This window comes from Phocoena phocoena, chromosome 12 (genome assembly GCF_963924675.1).
Source record: "Phocoena phocoena chromosome 12, mPhoPho1.1, whole genome shotgun sequence".
Lineage (NCBI taxonomy): Eukaryota > Metazoa > Chordata > Mammalia > Artiodactyla > Phocoenidae > Phocoena > Phocoena phocoena.
In genome coordinates this window covers 25,234,057-25,252,437 of record NC_089230.1, presented here as the reverse complement: position 1 = coordinate 25,252,437, position 18,381 = coordinate 25,234,057, and the positions used below count along the sequence as shown (strand labels likewise).

The following is an 18,381-nucleotide window of genomic DNA, read 5'->3' as shown; positions in this document are numbered from 1 at the left end:
CCAGCAGTGTATCACTTACTCCTCTCCCCTTTCTCATCTCTGTTACCCTCTCTGTATGTGCCACTGTCATTTCAGCTCTCCAAGGAGGTCTCAGCTGCTGCTCAAGGAGGAAAGTCATTAAAAAATTACCTACATTTCTACAAACCAGGCTAGAAGTTGTGTGTCTGTGGCTGCACAGCAGCAGACTCCGAGTTACAGCGTTGCCATGTCCACGTATCTGTCATTTTTACAAAAAAGAAACAAAGCCTTTTTTCCCCAGAAAAAAGTACCTGAACCAATGAGTCACTTAGCCCCTTACCAACTTTTGGGGGTAACCACTACATGGCTCCCCTTGAAAGCACACCTGTGCACATCCCCACCCGTTCTGTGCGCTCAGAACCAGCAAATCTACCCCTTCTTTCTCAGAAGTAATGGTCCTCTCCCTTCTGGAACTCACTAATTTCCATAAACGTAACACTTTTAAAGCAGTTACCACCTCGCTCAGAAGGCTCCATTACTCTACCTAGCTTAACGCTGTCTCTCCTATTTCTGTACATGCTGTTTGTATTTTTTTTTAACATAAAAAGTGTTCCAAATGCACACACATACACATCCCTGCACACACACCCAGCATTTAGAGGAAAAAAGAAAAAAAAATCTTCCCCAGGAAGCACTTTGAGAAGTTAAGCTTCTACTTGCTTTTAAGCCACAGGGCAAGTGCTAAGTGAGTCCTAAATAGCCCTCCCTTTCCGCTGCGGGGCCGGCCGTGCCGGGCCCACAGCACAGATGCTGAGCGGGATCCATGGACAAGGCAGGGAAGGGTACCTGTCAGGCTTCCCAGAGCGATGCACTGCACATCTCCCCACGTCACCTGGGAGGTTCTTGCCCTTAGCTCTCTTCCCTCTGGGGACCTCCACGCTGTTCTGATGGATCCGTGCCCTCTGCGCTGGGCCGCCCCTCGGTGGGGCCAGGAGCCTGCGCCCCCCGCGAGGCAGCGGGCTGCCCTGCACAGAGCAGGCTGCCCTCACCCACTCCATCCCCCACCAGTGCTTCCAGCGAACGTCCCCTCAGAGTGCCCAGGGGCCGGAGCGCCCTGCTGTCTACGGGCTCCGTGGCTTCCCCTTCGCCCTCTGAGATGACGGTCATGGGGCTGCTCTGGATCCGGTTCCGCACGCTGTACCGGCTGCTGGCGGCGGAAGGCGGAGTTCGGCTGCGGCCGTACCTGGGGCCAGAAAAGGACAGACTCCGAGGCATCGAGCCTTCGTTCTTGGCCCACTCCTCCTGGGCCCTTCTGTTCTTGCTCGGGGAGCAGCTTGATGGGCTCTCGGGGGTGTCTGGCGAAGGCTCCGACTTTGACCTCTGGAATCTGGGGTCTGTGTTCTTGAGCATCTCGGCTGCGGACATGCGGGCACTGGTGTCTGACCGACTCCCTTTTTTCAGCAGCAGAGCTTTGAAGTTGTCACTGCTGGTGCTGGTCTTCCGGATGCTTCTCTGAATCGATCCCACTTGCTTCTGGGAGGCCAGGCTGGGGGCAGCACCAGTGGGCGTCACTGGCGGGGAGGGAGAATGGTTTCGGGAGTGATCATCATCGGAATCTTTACGGCCAAGGACTTTCCTCTTAGACCTGAGATTTCAGAACGTTAAGATGAAGGTTAATTCCCGGTGGGCCACTGGATGCCCACCACATCCACCCTGCTTCTCTCACCGCACATTAAGGTCACCATCTATTATTTTCACTATGGAAAGTACCAAACACCCAGGCACAAAGAATAGTTCATTGTATTACTATGTGTGCCCAGGCCCCAGCTGTGATAATTATTAACTTATGGCCACCCTGTTTTCATTTCCACCCTCACTGGATTACTCTGAAACAAATCTCAAACATCATATTATCTTACTTTGGATAGGACCATTTCCAACGTTTTTAATCATTGCCATTTCTTACTTAACTCTTCATATGGGGCTGAGGCTGAGTGAATTTCATGGTGCTGACACTCGAATGGCCTAATACAGGGGTCTCCAATCCCCGGGCCGCGGGGTAGCGGGGCCTGTTAGGAAGCGGGCCGCACAGCAGGAGGTATGCGGCGGGCGAGCGAGCGAGCAAAGCTTCATCTGTTGCTCCCCATCGCTCTCATTACCACCTGAGCCATCCTCCCCCCCTCACCCCACCCCGTGGAAAAACCGTCTTCCACGAAACTGGTCCCTGGTGCCAAAAAGGTTGGGGACCACTGGCCTAATAGATAAGCCAACTCCTAGAATGTCCCACATACTGAGACAGGCCCCCACCTCAGGTTCTAGAACAACTCTGCAACTTTACACTCTCCATCATTCTAGAGTTTGGCATAAAACCAGCTCTCCTTGGCTCTTACTGGACCATTCGTCAACTCCTAGAAATCCACTTTTCTGGAAAATAAGAGTGAATCTTCCACATCAGATCCTGTTGGCTGACTGCAGAGAACCACTAGCCGAGCAAGCAAACGTGAGGGATGTGGGTAGCATGTGAAAGAGGAGGGGCCTTCAGGAAAAGTAAAATTGTCCTGGGGGAATTTCTTATACCCAGTCTCTAAGAATCTCCTGGCTCAACGTGTCTTCTGCTGAGAATGCATTAGAGAAAATAAAGCAGATGTGCCAAGTGGCCCCTTGCAGGTCTCTTCATACCAACAACTCAGTGTGGGAGGAATCTCTCAGCTAAGTGCAGGTGGACTGGCTGTAAGGAAACTTGATATATTTACTAAAGATGTGGTTATACCTCTTTTTCTGCTATAAAATTCTAGAACACGCAACAGGCAAAGGTTGAGAGGATGCTGTCTGAACACAGAGATTAAGAGTTGAATCTGAGCAACTTCTAGCTGTGTGACCCTGGACCAGTTACTCATCTATTTACAAGTTTTCCAGACTTGTAAAATGTGGATGATGATAACAACCTCACAGGTTTGTGAGGATTCAATGAGATAAAGGACCTCTGGAGTCACACAGACCTGGGTACACCCACAGCTAAAGCTTCCTTGCTCTGTAAACTGGGGCATGTTACACTTTCTGATCCTGGTTCCTGTCTGGAAAAGAGGAATAACAGCAGACAGTTCAGAGCTTATCAATAAAGATAAATGCATTCATAGCCATAAAGTGTCAGGCATAGAGTAGGTGCCTAGCAAGCCTTTCAGTGTCATTTAGGGAAATATAATTCTTCCTTCCTGCTACCAGCTCAGGCTTCAGTGCTGTTTTTACCTGTCCTGCACATCGAGGCACAGGGGAGGATGGGCCCGTGATGGCTGCCCTGGGCTTGGTGCTCCCAGGGTCCTCTCTGTGCTCTGGCCAAAAAGAAGCCACTAAAATGGAAGACAGGAAGTGGTAAAAACCCAATTAAGAGGCTGAAGGGGGTGGCCAGGGCTGACATAGCACCAGCCCCTTTAGGACAGCAGAGACTGGCCTATGATACTTTGGTTCAACAGTTCTATTCCACTGTCATCAAGAGCGTTGCTCTGGAGTTAAGTTGCTGACCCACTGACAAAAACCACAGAAACAATAACACCTCAGAATTTCAGAACTGGAAAACATTTAGGCGGTTTGGTCTGACCAGAGAAGGTGTTCGAGGTCTAGAGAGTGAAGTCATACAGCTTAATACAAGAAGTAAGACTTGATGGAGTACCTTTCCAGTAGAGAACATGACCTCACAATTTATACTGTTTGCTTCCCAAAGACATCTCTGCTCATCTGATTCTTGCAGGTATTGGTTTGTGGCTTTTAAATGTGGCTTTTCTGTTTGGCTTTTAAATGGAGAAGGTGTGCTGAGATCCACATAACAAGCCATAGCTATGCTTGATTAAAGCTACAACCTTTAACTGTCGGGAATTTATAAAAGTATTGTTGTTTTTCAAGAGTAACTGCCCACTAAAATGAGAATTAAAACTAAATATATGAATTCTCTGCATATATGTATGTATATATACACACACAGACTATAAATATGTGTGTGTGTGTATTTCTAAGGAAAATGGCTATAAAAAATGCTTGAACAATTAACACTGGCTTAAAAACTAATTACTTCAAAAAAATTTTTAAAAATTAATTACTTCAATAAAGATAAAAACTTCACACCTCAACTGGTGTTCTACATTTTCCATCTGGCTTTAAATCTGAAGTGAATTAATTTGCATTATAAAATTTGAAAGCTGTGTTTCAATTTAGATATTCTTTAATTTAGATTATTAGCTTAGGTACTGAAGGATATAAAATAAAGCCCTAAAAATCACAGACTTTAGATGGCTTCCTATTATGTCTGCTAATATATTAACTATAACTCCATCTACTAAAAATTAGCCTGCATCTATCTGTCCATCCATCCATCTACTAAAAATTAGCCTGCATCTATCTATCTATTTATCTATCTGCCTATCTATCCATCCATCCATCTACTAAAAATTAGCCTGCATCTATCTATCTATCTATCTATCTATCTATCTATCTATCTATCCGTCCATCCATCCATCCATCCATCTACTAAAAATTAGCCTGCATCCTTACTCTCACTCTGTAATCCATACCCTACTCAGTCTTTCCTTCTGTCGTGTACACGGAACAATACAGACTGGCCAACTTCTGCATCTGCAGCAGATGTAACTCGTTGGTAGGAGAAACCACAGTCTTTTAGTGCCTTAAGAAGGTTGCCACAATAAAATACAGAGGAGATCCTTGGTATCTTGTTAGGAAAAGTGTGTAGTAATGTGGCCCCACAACAGTTGGGGTTCTCTCTGAGACCAAGTATTTAGTGCACAGAGCAACCAGGCAACACATCTTCTCTGTGGATGCTGTTTTAAATATATATGCCTGCATATTTAGCAACCCAATGCATCCCATACCTAACGGGAGAAGTTGATCCTTGGAAGAATTTCCTGACAGTTACACAGTCATTGAGAGCTCGTTAGGTGTCCAGCATGACTCGAGTTAGAAACATCAGCGTAAACCTCTAGACATGTCACTGAAGTTGCTTTCAAAGGATGTGGAATTTTTATTTCCCTATTTGGAGGAATAATGTGATCACTAGCTACCTTTTTATTTCTAATGAGAGCACAGAGAGCAGTCAGACAATGTTAAAGAGGCAGTCTTTAGAGTCTATTGGGACATTATACCAGTAGTGGAGTCAAGAGTTAAAGAACATAATTCTTGACAAACACCTCAATTCATCAGCTTGGTGTTTTCCCCCCTAAGTTAGATGTTTACATGTTGCACGAGGAATCGCAGGTAGGGACTGCACAGCCTCTGCTTTCCATCTCATGCAATAACAGTCTTTTCAGTTAGATTCCAAGAATTGGGAAAGCACTGCTGACACAGGTTACTTACACAGAGAATCAAATGATTTTACAGGATGTTTAGTTTCAGGAGGAAAAAAAAGGGACCTTGATTCAGGGACCTTGGCAGCGCAGGGGCATTCGTAAGAGTTATCTGAAAATACTATGGTAAAGAATTTTAGAAGGAAGTAAAGGGTTTATACAGCATATAGTTTAAAGTCCTTGCACGAACACAATCATATCCATTTTTACAATGAAACCGTTGTGGGAGTACTCAACTGTTTATGGCCAGAAAAATGAGGTAGTAAATAAAACTTTAGTGCTAAGTCATATTCACTCTCCAAGGTGATCACATGTAAAGAGTACAACAGTTCAAGCAGTTATTCTGAAAATTTTACTCTACATTTTTTTTAAACCCAATAATTTCTTAGGCCAGTAGATGGCACTAGCAGTATATAGTAACAAGCAAGTTTAATTCCTTTTGCTCCTGCTTAAAAAAGATGCACTTTTACTGAAACATTTAAGTAGCCAAAGATATTACACTATAAAATCCTAGTTTTTCTGTAAAATGAAAATAATAACAGCAATAAAACCAAACACTGTTAGGAAAGAAGAAGTCCCGTACGGCTAGTTTGTGCATCTTAAGTCCATTAGAACACAGCATCCCTCATCCTAGACTGGACCACCGTCTACTCTAACCCAACTCCTGTAAATATCCAATCAAATACAGCGACACTGCCTTTCTTGCTAGTAAGAGAAGGGCAAACCAAATGGCATCCCCACGTTGAGCCTCTGTCCCCCATATGATCATAAAAATCAGTGGAACTAAGTAAAACAGAAATTGGAGTCAAGGCAAATAAAAATATAGAAACAAACTAAGAAATCAATAATCAGGTTAATGAAGCCTAACTGGGTGACAGCAGAAACCTCAAGAAAGAAAAATACATCGAGAAACGATTTGGAAAGGGGGACTCATAAAGTAGGTGCAAAAAAGAGGAAGGAGTTTTGGATACCTGTGAATAGCTGCAAAAAGGTCTTCCGTGGTCCGGGGTCTACTGGGGGTCATCACCTCATCACTCCCATCTTCCTTACAGAAGTCACAGGCCTCTGAGGAAGAACCGGCTGTGTCAGCCTCCGGTACCCCAGCTGTGGAGAAACAAGCAGGCAGACACAAGATGCACAAATGACTTGAATTTCAGTCTTTAGCCAAGCTCCCAAATATGCTTCCCTACAATTCCGACAACGGGAGAATCACAGGGAGAGGCAGTAGGGCCTGTAGTTGGATATTTTACAAAGATGGGGAAAATGACACAAGCACGACAGTCACAGCTCAGGCTTTTCTGTTAAAGTCTAGATAAACTGACTGAATCTCCCTTAAATTTTGTTAGAACATTTCTTTGCAGCTCTCCAGGGGATTACTCACTGCTATTTAATACCCAGCCTGCTGCCGACCACTCCACCCCCTCTATTTTCTGCGCTTCTGTAAGCTCTACCCTTAGATCTAGGTTAAAAAAAAAAAAAAAAAATTTCATAGAAATGCCAAGTTGGTAACCTAAGTACGAGGCAGCGCAGGGAGTCCACATACTGCTGGCTTGAACGTGAACGTGCACCAGCCCTGTTCGCCTCAGAGGCATATGGTCAGAGGGGAACAAGAGAAAACCAGACTCACGCCCTGGGTCCTGCAGAGACAAACGGCTCTCCACGTTGTCCCCGGCGTCCGCACAGCGCTCGGCGCCCGGCTCCTCCCGCGAGCGGGCTGGCGAGGCATCGGGCTGCACCATGGGGACATTGGCTTCCACTCTGCCCGGGGACTCAGGTCCTGAAGCTCCTCCCGCAAGAACCGAGCTGCCAGAGTCGGTCTCATCGGAACCAGCCCCGGCTGCACACCCCTCTCGTGCCTCTCCTCTCGTGGGGCTGGGCGACGCTCTGCTCACGTTCTCTGCGGGCTCCGCCGTGAAATCTCTCTGCGGAGGTGGCACCACCAGGAACAGTTTGGGCTTCTTGGAAACAGGGGGGGGCTTCCTGCTGGGCGACGGGCTGGGGGGGTCATGGGGCGGGGCGGTCCCCGGTCCGGCCTCTGTCTCCCCGGCACGGCCCGGGCTGCGGCTCGGGAGGCCACGCTCGGCTACACTGTCCTGGTGACCCTGAGTCGAGCTCTTGGCAGGAGTCGGGAGCGAGCTTGTCGCGGAGGCAGGCTGGCTTTCACTCTCCATTTCATTTATGCTATTTCGGGATTTCAGGAGAGCAGATGGCTTTACATGATACTGGGGAACAACCGGAGTTCGTTTTTCCTGAGCTGCATGTTCACGTAACTGTGCCACCTCGGTTCCTGAGTTCTTCCCCACCGGCCGCAACTGCACCATCTGCAGCGCCTCCGTGGTGATCAGGGGCATGGGGGGTCTGCCGCCCTCCTCCTTGGTGGAAGGCTGCCTGCAGGCCTCCCGGGAGGGCTCTGGCTGGCCAGCTTTTTTGAAAGAAGGCCTGGCATCTTTCATCAATTTGGGGTCAAGCGGTGGGGCAGGCGGGGGCACCGAGGGGGGCAAGGCAGGTGGTGGAGGTGGCAGGGAGGCAGATGAGTGCAGAAGACGGGGGCTGAGTGCTGTAGGTGTCGGAGGAAAGAAGGCGTTGGTGGGGGGACAGAAGGGCGTGAGAACTTCTGGCGGCGGAGTGGGGAAGAGGGGAGAGTCCGGCAGAGGCGAGCCCTCGGGGAAATCTGCCGGTGGAGGGGGAGGAGGGAGGAAAGGGGACCTGTCCCTGGGACAGGGAGATGGGAGAGAGGGCAGAGGAGGCGCAACAAGGGGAACGGCCAGCACCGAATCTAGCCTCTTCATGGTTCCGCTTCCTTCCGTAGAAGTGCTGGAGGAAAGAGACGTGGACGAGGAGGAGATGGATACTGAAGATACCAGAGAGGACTTCCTTTCTGGCACCTTGGGCTTGGGCTTCCCCCTCCCATTGGCTGGTGACACTGACTTTAAAAACACAGGCACAGGGGTGAGAGTCGTGGGTGTGTTCGACTGGCTGGAATACCCACTGGATGGAGAAGTGACCCTGTGTGACTTCTCCGGCGATGTGATCTTTGGTTTGACCGCGCCATCGGGCACCGGGGCTACCGCGGCCCTGGACCCGTCCGGGAGATGGCGGCCTGGCCCGTTTCCGGGCGACGCGGTGCTGCCGACTGGACCCGCCCCGCCTGGGTTCCCCGGGTCCTCCTGCACGCCCGTGTAGTCAATGTAGTAACCCCACGGGTCTGTGTACTCGGACTTGACGCTGCTCGTGTCGCTCTGTGCCGGTGTGACCCCGGACGGGGCGTAGACGTTGGGGGTGGTGGCGGAGGTCAGGCTGCTGCCCGCGCTCACTGTGCTCTGGCTGCGGGAGCGAGGCAGCCAGGGCTCTTCGAAGTCACTGCACGGGCTCTGGGAGGGCGAGCTGCCGCCCTTGCCCGAGAGTTTCAGCTGCAGCGAGTGCTGGAGCGAGGCGATCAGGCTCTCGTTCAGCACCTGCCCGTTCGACTGGACGCTCTTCTTGGGAATCCTGCGCAGAGAGTCTGTCCGAGAGGGTGGCAGGGGAGGCTTCTTCGCTTTCTTCAGAGAGATGTTTCGAGAAAGGTTTTTGTCTTGGCAATTCGACCGGTCCCCTTGGCTCTTCCGCGCTCTTCCATCAAAAATACTGACCACGCTGTGCCTCGGGTTCCCAAAGCCATCGTGGCTATTGCACACCTTCCCAGGTCCGTGTCCAGAGCTGGTGTGCAGAGAAGTGTAGTAGCCATCGTGGTCCTCTGGATACACGGCCCTGGCATCATCTTTGTTGGACGTCTGGTCCAAACTGCCACTGCTCATGTTACCTACAGGAGTTGCCAGATGTGGCTTCCGTGGGGACGCACGTCCACTACCCGAGGTACTGCATTCCCAGGGCTCTGCACTGCCGCCGCGTCCCCTGCCTCCTGAATGACTGGACTCACTCTTGCTGTTCAGATCCTGGGGGTGGGCCGGGAAGCTCAGGTTGTTTCTACAATTATAGGCCATGGCCTGGGACCCATTCTCCCGATTTGCGGGCGTATTTAGAGAGACTGCAGAATCACAGAGGGACAGCACAGTGGTTGCACTGGACGAATGAGGATCTGAGGCCTGTGAAAAAATGGTGGGGTGCTCCTCAGTCCAGTTACCACGGGGAGAATGATGACCATCTTTCTGCCTGGAGAGGAAGTGGTCTCTGGATTTGATCTTTGTGTATGAAGATGAACTGGTAATTTTACTGTCCAGCTGCCCTAAGCTCTGAGCAGTGTGAATCACAATAACCTCTGAAGAGGAGGAAAGTGTGGCATTTGGGATGATACTGGTGGAGTAGGTCATGTGAGGAGAGACTACGCACGCCGGGCTTGTTACGTTTTCACCCTCCAAGTACCCCAGCTCCTGGGATTTGGGCCTCAGAAGTGTTCCAGCCCCTGGGGCAGCTCCTAAATGTCCGAAGTCTTTGTCTACTTGCAGGTGACCCCTCTGGTAGGCGAGAGTTTCGTCTGCGTCTTCTGCAGGGCGCAGGGCACCCAGCCGTGGCTCCAGGGACTGAACGTTTGTCCTCGCTCCAGACCGGGGGAGACTGTGGAAACCAGTGTCACTGTTGAGACGAGAAGGGAACACGACACCCACAGAGTCGCTCAGCACAGACATGTTCCCAGAGGAGCCTGGGAAGTGACTCATCTGGGCAGCAATGCCTTGCCCCTTCTGCGCCCTGATTCTTCTCATCGAAGGTGGTACGATTTTCACTTCCTCAGTCTGACAGCTAGAATCCCTGGTTTCTGAGCGCTGCCCAGCAGATCGATAGCCATCGAGCCTTCCAAGCGTAGAGTAGTGGTCTGGGGTGTCCACTGAGTGGCCACTGACATCATCTTGGCCAGTGCCCCCCGAAGCTGGAGATAAAGCAGAAAGAGGCTTGTCACCTAAAAATAAAAATCAGTATCTTAGTTCATTACCTTGATCTCTCACCCTCTTCTGACTCTGTTCTGTTGTACTTAAAAGAAAAAAAACCTTTTCTATTTGGTCTGGTTTCTTTTTTCCTGTAAGCACCTAAGAGAAGGTTTAAGTATTGACAGTTACTGATAGCCCCTAAAATGAAAATCCTTATTATGAATTTTGGGCACTTCTCTTAATATATACTTCAAATCCTCCTATAGATTAAGTGCTGCATATGGGATTCTCAGGTACTGCCTTTGAGATCAAAGCTGAGTGCTTCTTGGAAGGTTTACTTTTCACATAACCTCCTTTTCGTAAAGGTAGCCTTTCACCCACGTGGTCATTGCACAGAACAGCCATCAAGCAGTGACTGTCTTTTCCAAAGACAGATAGATGGATGTAGCAGTTCACAATAGGGCTACAGAGATACCATTTATGAGGGATATTGGTATAAAACATTGTTAATTACATTAACTTTTTATGTCAAAAGGAAATCCTAAGAAAAAGAAAAATGATTTACAGGCCCATCTGTGTTTCAAACATTTCATTATCCATGAATAACAATGCTCTTCTATCCATCTTAAGCCATTATCATCTGTCTGCTGATGACATTCAAAATTCAGCAGCAATCTGCTGTGTTCTGGTGGAGAAAAAGCAGCAGGAACAGATCCAGGGAACACTTCCTCAGATTAGGATTATTCATTTCTTGGAGCTTTACAACCGAACAGAAAGAATAGTATGTTTAAAAAGAAAAGAAGCAGCAGCAGCATTTACAGAGAGGGAGGAAAATGGATGAGAAAAATCCTGAAGTGTAGGTAAAGGCTTCAAGCTACCTAGGAAAGAAGAGAAGCTTAAAAAAAAAAAAAAAAATCATGAAGCCAAGAACTTACTCAAAGTATAAATAGAAAAAAAAAAAAAATCAATCCATGCAGAGTAATCTTTTAGGACAAATTAAATCTTGAAAAATAATAGCAAAACCATAATTCTTTCTATGTCGTTATCATCCAACAAGGAGCAACTGGCATCCCTGTTTACCTGGACAGGGACACTGGTGATGATGGGATTCCTGAGATCTCCCTCCCTACCCCACTTAAATTAACCATCATATGGCACATGTCCCTGACTGGATAGCACAGCTCATCCAAGGAGCAAAGCATAATGCTAAAATGGCAGCAGTGGTCTTGTATCAAATGCACAGGAGATGTTACCCTGCAACGAAGGCTCCCAGCATAAAGCTCTTTCCTTCACTGGGATGATGGAGAATCACGTCTGTACCTGTATCTTTGGCAAAGAAGATCTATTTCCTCCTCCTACCCTCTGCCAAGTATACTTACTGCACACACACACTCACGTGCACATGTGACGTTCTGCCTCAGAAAGAGGGGAAGTGGGCAAAAGGGCAGGAACAGAAGAAAAACCCACTTTAAGGAAAGAAAAAAGGTGCAAGTTTTGGCAGTTTAGTATTTTAGGGGGGGGGTTGACCTGTAGTTCTGTATCAGTTTGCACCAGTTCAATTCCAAACATTCAGCATACCTTATTATGTTAATATCTTTTTCTTTCAAATTTGTAGTAATTTTTACATGAGGTCAGTGGTAGATTTTTAAATCTCTTTAAGGGCCATAAACAAAGTCTTGATTCTTTCAGGTAACAATTTTGCATGTGAAACCATTCTAGCCTTCTGAAAATGGGACTACAGCCATTTCTTTACCACCTAGAGCTCAATACTATTTTTTAATTAAAATAACAATGCTTTGGGCTTCCCTGGTGGCACAGTGGTTGAGAGTCCGCCTGCTGATGCAGGGGACATGGGTTCGTGCCCCGGTCTGGGAAGATCCCACATGCCGCGGAGCGGCTGGGCCCGTGAGCCATGGCCGCTGAGACTGCGCGTCTGGAGCCTGTGCTCCGCAACAGGAGAGGCCACAACAGTGAGAGGCCCGCGTACCACCAAAAAAACAAAACAAAACAAAAAAAACCAATGCTTTTCTAAAGACCTCTAAAATATACATATAAAACAACTCTGATATTATTTATCACAGGGACCACCAAAATTCTATTCCCAAGACAGATCCTCCAAAATTTTCACAGTACAAAAAAAGTGTGACAATATTACAGGACACAGATGAATGCTATCTTCATTAAACAGCAAAAATTATAAAAATAGGACTACAAACAAATATAGTCGGCTCAGGTGCTGCTAAAAATCTTGATGGGATTTACCTGACTTTAAAATAATTACACATATTTTTTCTTTTACTTATTATATAATACTACAAGGACTGCCCAATTTTTAAAAAACACATGTAATCAAAAATGATAGAAATCTACAAGCTAGTTTTACTTAAGGTTTAATGTATTGTCAGGTCTAAAGTAATGTTCTTAGTACAAACCAGCAAAAATTATTCAGAGGGGATTCCTTTAAACAACGCCTTTTCTGCTTGGGGAATCCACCTTGGGGTAAGTTCCAGGAGTGCCCACATGATTCTGCAGCCAAACAACCATTATATACCAACAAAATAATCTTATCTGCTTCTAAAAGAGGAACCCTCATAACAGGTCATTCAAATACAATTCTATGTACGTTTAAGATGAGAGTAAAGAAAGAGTTAGAAATTTTGGCCTTTTATTTAAACGGAAGGCAACACATTATATACCATCAATATGCTTTAAACAGAAAATATCATACCTTGATTTTAAAGCTTTATATATTGACTGGTCTCTCGAGGCCACTAAAGATTTTGAAGTAAAAGATGCATATACTTAAGCACAATTAACTCTCTACTTCCGGGAGCATCCCTGGTTAGATTTTAAAAATCCAAAGTCCCGGGCTTCCCTGGTGGCGCAGTGGTTGAGAGTCTGCCTGTCGATGCAGGGGACACGGGTTCGTGCCCCGGTCCGGCAAGATTCCACGTGCCCCAGAGCGGCTGGGCCCGTGAGCCATGGCCGCTGGGCCTGTGCGTCCGGAGCCTGTGCTCTGCGGCGGGAGAGGCCACGACAGTGAGAGGCCCGCGTAGCGCCAAAAAAAAAAAAAAAAAAAAAAAAAATCCAAAGTCCCAACAACTTGGGCAGTGTTTAGTGGACAGGTTGCATCTTTCCTATTAAATTTCTTTCAGATAATCGTATCCTTTAAAAATCTAACTTGTTTGACTCAGCCATCCTTCCCTACGCTTTATATCTAAGGAAGACTAATTTTTTTTTTTTTTTTTTTTTTTTTTTGCGGTATAAGGGCCTCTCACCGTTGTGGCCTCTCCCATTGTGGAGCACAGGCTCTGGACGCGCAGGCTCATCGGCCATGGCTCACGGGCCCAGCCGCTCCGCGGCATGTGGTATCCTCCCGAACCGGGGCACAAACCCGAGTCCCCTGCATCGGAAGGCGGACTCTCAACCCCTGCGCCACCAGGGAAGCCCAGGACAACTAATTTTTAAAGAAAACATGAAGTGTCTATTTTTGATAATCATTAGTTAGGTAGCACAAAGCTTTCCAATCAGACACCTTATAAGTACAAAATATTAGAAGAAAGGGCAAGGTCAACCTTTGTCCAAATGAAGGAAGAAAAGATCTAATTTTTTTGCTATATGTTACTGTATTCAAATGTTACTTTCCCTTACTCTACCCACGAATCCTTCCAACTACCCTATCTATAAAACTAGAGTGGGGGCTTCCCTGTTGGCGCAGTGGTTGAGAGTCCACCTGCCGATGCAGGGGACGCGGGTTCATGCCCCGGTCCGGGAGTGGCTGGGCCCGTGGGCCATGGCCGCTGAGCCTGCACGTCTGGAGCTTGTGCTCTGCAACGGGAGAGGCCACAACGGTGAGAGGCCCGCGTACCGCAAAAAAAAAAAAAAACAAAAAAAAAAACTAGAGTGGTTGTCTAATTGTCTTGTTTTAAAAAAACTAGCTCTAACTTAGATACAGCTGTCTCAGTTGACCTCCAGTGGTGATCCAGGACATGTCATCAACTGCAATGACATCAACTGTCTCACATCTGGTAACACTCACAACACAGATGATGTAGGGAAAGCTATTGTCTTTCCCCTAGGATTAGTGGTGTTCCTATGTTACGGGCAAAAGAGAAATGAATGCAGACCCTAGAGACTCTATCATTGATTTTAAAAATATTAAAATTACAGAAGATATGATTTACCTAGCTGAACAGATCCTTCCAGTAAGGTCAAAGAGGCAGCTGAGTTACTGGCTCCATACTGGTTGGTTCAGTAATAAAAGTGATAAAAGTTCTTAACTCTGAGGCTCTGGAAATATAGATAGATAGATAGATAGATAGATAGATGGATGGATAGATAGATAGATAATTCATATTGAATACTTATGTGTATGTCTAGCTTTATTCAGGCCAAACTATTCTTATACTCTGCACAAAGCGATCCAAAACCTATGCATATTGGTTGGAAAGCCACTCAAAATGTAGCCTACCTGGAAACATCAACCTTGTTATCTTGCAAAGAGCTGTCTTTAAAGTCACTTTTTTAGGTTAAGGCTCATCTCCTAGAAGATCAGTTAAAATATAAATATTACCTGAGTTCTGTAAAAACTTAGCCCATTAATATCTGCTGAACATACTAGTACATATTATTTTTTCTCAAATTAGTTAGCTGTTATTTAAAGGAGAGAGAAAAATAGAGCCTGAAAGAATGGGATACAGGAGCCCTGGCCCACTAAAGGAGGCAGATGTGAGGGCATGAGCCAGAAGCAACTTTCATAAATCCTGTGGATGCAATCTTGCCCTCTGTTTGTGATTAAACTCCTGTGTTATGGGATAAGATGAGCACCCGTATGTCATCGGGGTTACTGGAGCTACCTAGAGCAGAGGAGAAGCGTCGCTACTCTTGTCCCATTGCTGTTACAGTCTGGAAGGCAGAGACCACATGCTGTAGAATTGGATGGCAGTAAGAGAGAAGACGCGGGGTGCAGAAGAGTGAGACTTCCTTCCCTAATACAAAGCATTTAGGCAAGGGTGTTAGGAAAAAACACACAAGAGTATGTCTGTGGCACCTGGAGGTTGAAATGCTACCTCAAACTGCTATAACATATACCAATATTGCTAGGATAAACTCATCTTGATTCAAAGACTAATAGGCAAGTTCAGAAATAATGATTAGGAGTTTCTAGAGTATAGCCCTCAATAGCAAATAAAAGTAAAAAGACCAGGTGAAGTAATTACAAGGAAAGACGTCCACAGGTTGGCCAAAAAGAAAAAGGCAAGTTTCAAGATAGGTAGTATTTAGTTGAATACAATAATTGTAATTGTAGCTATTATGTTTATAGTACCAGGCACCAAGTGCTTCATCTGTATAAATTCATTAAATCCTCAAACAACCCCATGAGGTAGGTTCTAGTAACATCACCAGCCACGTTTTTTGAATGAAAAAGTAGACTCAGAGAGGTGAAGTAACCAGCTTGAGGCCACCCAGCAAGTAACTGGCAGAGATAGGATTTAAATCCAAGCAGCCTGGCACCAGAGCCCCTGCTCTTAGCCCTGCTATCTCGGCAGACATTCCTGATGGGCCACGAAAAAACAGGGAGAGGAAGTGAATATAGAAAGAAAAGAAGGAAAGGATTATCCAAAGCATATATAAAGAGAAGCAGAAACAAAATGTATGAGCGAATAATGAAGTAAATCACCCTCTCCACCAGCCGAAAGTATTTTTCGTTTTCTTTTTTTTTAATCAAAGGTTGAAAAATACTGAATCAAAAAGCTATGAAATTGTTTCACCAAAGTACCAATAAAGCACCAGCCCACATAAGTGACTATTTTCTACTGTACTGGTATTTACTAATTATGCTATACTGCTGTCTCTGATGACAAAATGCCACCGATATTGTCGGTACAACTAATGAAGTCTCTATTCATAATTTGAAGTCCCAGAATAAGTTTTTGGTTTCATGAAGACGTAAGCTCTAAATTGAAAGTAAATTTTATGGTGGGAATGCCCACTGCTCAAGGTACATAGAGATGATGACATAACTTAAATTTCTATCATCCCAATTAATAGTCTTCTCTTACCTTCTCAACAAAACTGAATACATCATCTGCATGGGATGTTAAGATTTGTACCCAGTGCTTCGTTCAGGAAAGAAGCTGGCCCTTTGGGGTACCAAAAGGCTATCAGAATGTATCGATTTCATAAGCGCCACCGATGAGGTTAGCGTAGTAATGGTGAGTAGCAATGAGGGGCAGCAGAATACAGTTCTGATGGGCCATACCTAGCTCCTTCTGTATGCTGTCAGGGACTCCTGTAATAGTCTTTCTCCTTTTGACTTTCTTCGGTCGTCTTACCAGAGTGTCTGTGTAAATTAGAGACCGCCGAAGGCTGGCCTGGCGATCGAAATTCTCCCCTAATGTAGAGCAGTAGAACAAGCAAAGCAAGGTTATTTTCAAGCAAGCCGACACCATGCACTTTCTTCCAGAAGCTTGTTGTAAAATGATAAGAAGGTATTAATAATGATGTTAGCCAGTCATACGATGATGAATGAATGCTGAAGGGCAAAAAAGGAAGGCAAGCACATCAGCACCATAAGGCTATTTTCCAACTTCCGTGTGTGTCCTTCCGAAGGAAGCACCTTGAGCTCATTTGCAAATGAGCTGGAGTGGCAAATACAAACTGGTGAATAACACACTGGAAAAGTGAGTTTGTGTTCTTTAAAAAACGTATCATTTTGGAAGTACTTTACAAAGGTCTTCTGGTCCCTGAAATCACGCTTAACATCAGTGTGTGTGCGGTGCCAGCGATGAATATGTTTGACTCATCTGGTCCTCTCCAGAGACCAGTGTAATGTCTTGTCCTATGTGATGAAACAAATCAAGAATTTTGGATGAAGAGCTTTCTCTTCCATCAAGGAGGCTGATAATTTGGATAGACTGTGGTAATTGCTATGGTGTGAGATACAATGATAATGGAAAAGAAAAAGCCTTATAATGATAAAGTACTTTTATCACAGTGAGACCCAGAAGCACTGATGTTGTTAAAGCTGGACTGCTTCTTGCCGTTTCTTAATCACTTTTTAAAGCTGATCTAAACCAAACCCAGAATGCCACATCCACAGGACTCTTTTTCTTTCTAGCGTGTAAGCTGTGTGATTTAACACATCATGGGAAACCATAAAATAGTAACGTATCGGTTATTGATTGGTCTGCTTTAAATTTATCAGTTTAATTAAAGAAAGTTTTATAGTATTGACCTTGTTAAATGGTTCTTCTCAAAGAGATTAAAAAAATACATAAACAAAATACATACTTTTATGTTTTAAGAAAAGTATAAAAATTATTCACTCTTTTTAGCAATATTGACGCACATTCAAAGTGGGTATGTTGTAAACAATGTATCTTCTATTTTAATGGGAATGAATTGTGAATAGAACCAATAAGGTTCTAGTCAAAACACAGGATAAAAGATCTAAATGATCAAAACACATTTCACCTACAAAGCAACAAACTTAGATAAGCGCTTGCAAACTTGAAAATGCTCACACTTCTGTTCCTAAATGGAGAAAAACAGAAATGACTTAGAGAAGACCCTGAAACGCTGGAAGGTACCATCCCTGTGATAAATGGGTCACTATGTACAATAGCATACATGGCGCTTGTAAGGGACAAGTCAGGAGTTCACTGGTCCACCAGTTCCCTGAAGCAGAGGAAAAACATTTTCTTGGATCAAGCCATTAAGAATGGACAGAACATTAACAGATAGCTGCATTTAGTCTCCAGTTTTGCTTCCTAAACTAAAACAAAGATAAACCACCCAAGCTCCAAAGAAATTAAGAAACAAATCATGAAGATGAACATCTGAGACATACACCGTTACTGGTGCCGACACTCCATCTTGAATCGTGACCTAAAAGGACTGTCTCCCCCACTGGATTATACATTTCTGGAGGGTAGGGTCCGTAATCATGTACTGTAGCATCGCCTGTGGCATTCAGCTCAACGCCTGATACAAAGCAGTTATTCAGTAAATATCTACTGAATTGAGAGGAATTTAATCATTCCTTTTCATTGAAAAATGGCATTAGTTGGTCATGGTTACTACTTAGAAATCGATTTAGCTAGCTCGAACATCAGTACAAAGGCAGTTTGTAAGAAGTGCTTAAGTATGTTTACCCACTCTATTTATCTTCCAGGTGGAAGAGTTGCTATCCCACATGGCCGACTATGGGACAC

The 18,381-nt window shown here is 45.5% G+C and overlaps 1 protein-coding gene across 2 annotated transcripts in view; it reads right to left on the bottom strand.

Moving 5' to 3' along the window:
• Positions 1–867: 867 nt before the first annotated feature.
• Positions 868–18,381, bottom strand: part of NHSL1 (NHS like 1) — a 128,319-nt gene continuing 110,805 nt past the window's right edge. The window contains exons 5-8 of one of the 2 annotated variants that reach the window (XM_065889102.1): positions 16,428–16,559; positions 6,934–10,167; positions 6,278–6,410; positions 868–1,603 (exon numbers count right to left, since the gene is read on the bottom strand). In XM_065889102.1, the coding sequence (XP_065745174.1) occupies positions 868–1,603; positions 6,278–6,410; positions 6,934–10,167; positions 16,428–16,559 (4,235 nt within the window). The remainder of the gene's footprint in view (positions 1,604–6,277; positions 6,411–6,933; positions 10,168–16,427; positions 16,560–18,381) is intronic. The other variant, XM_065889101.1, reaches the window with a different exon arrangement.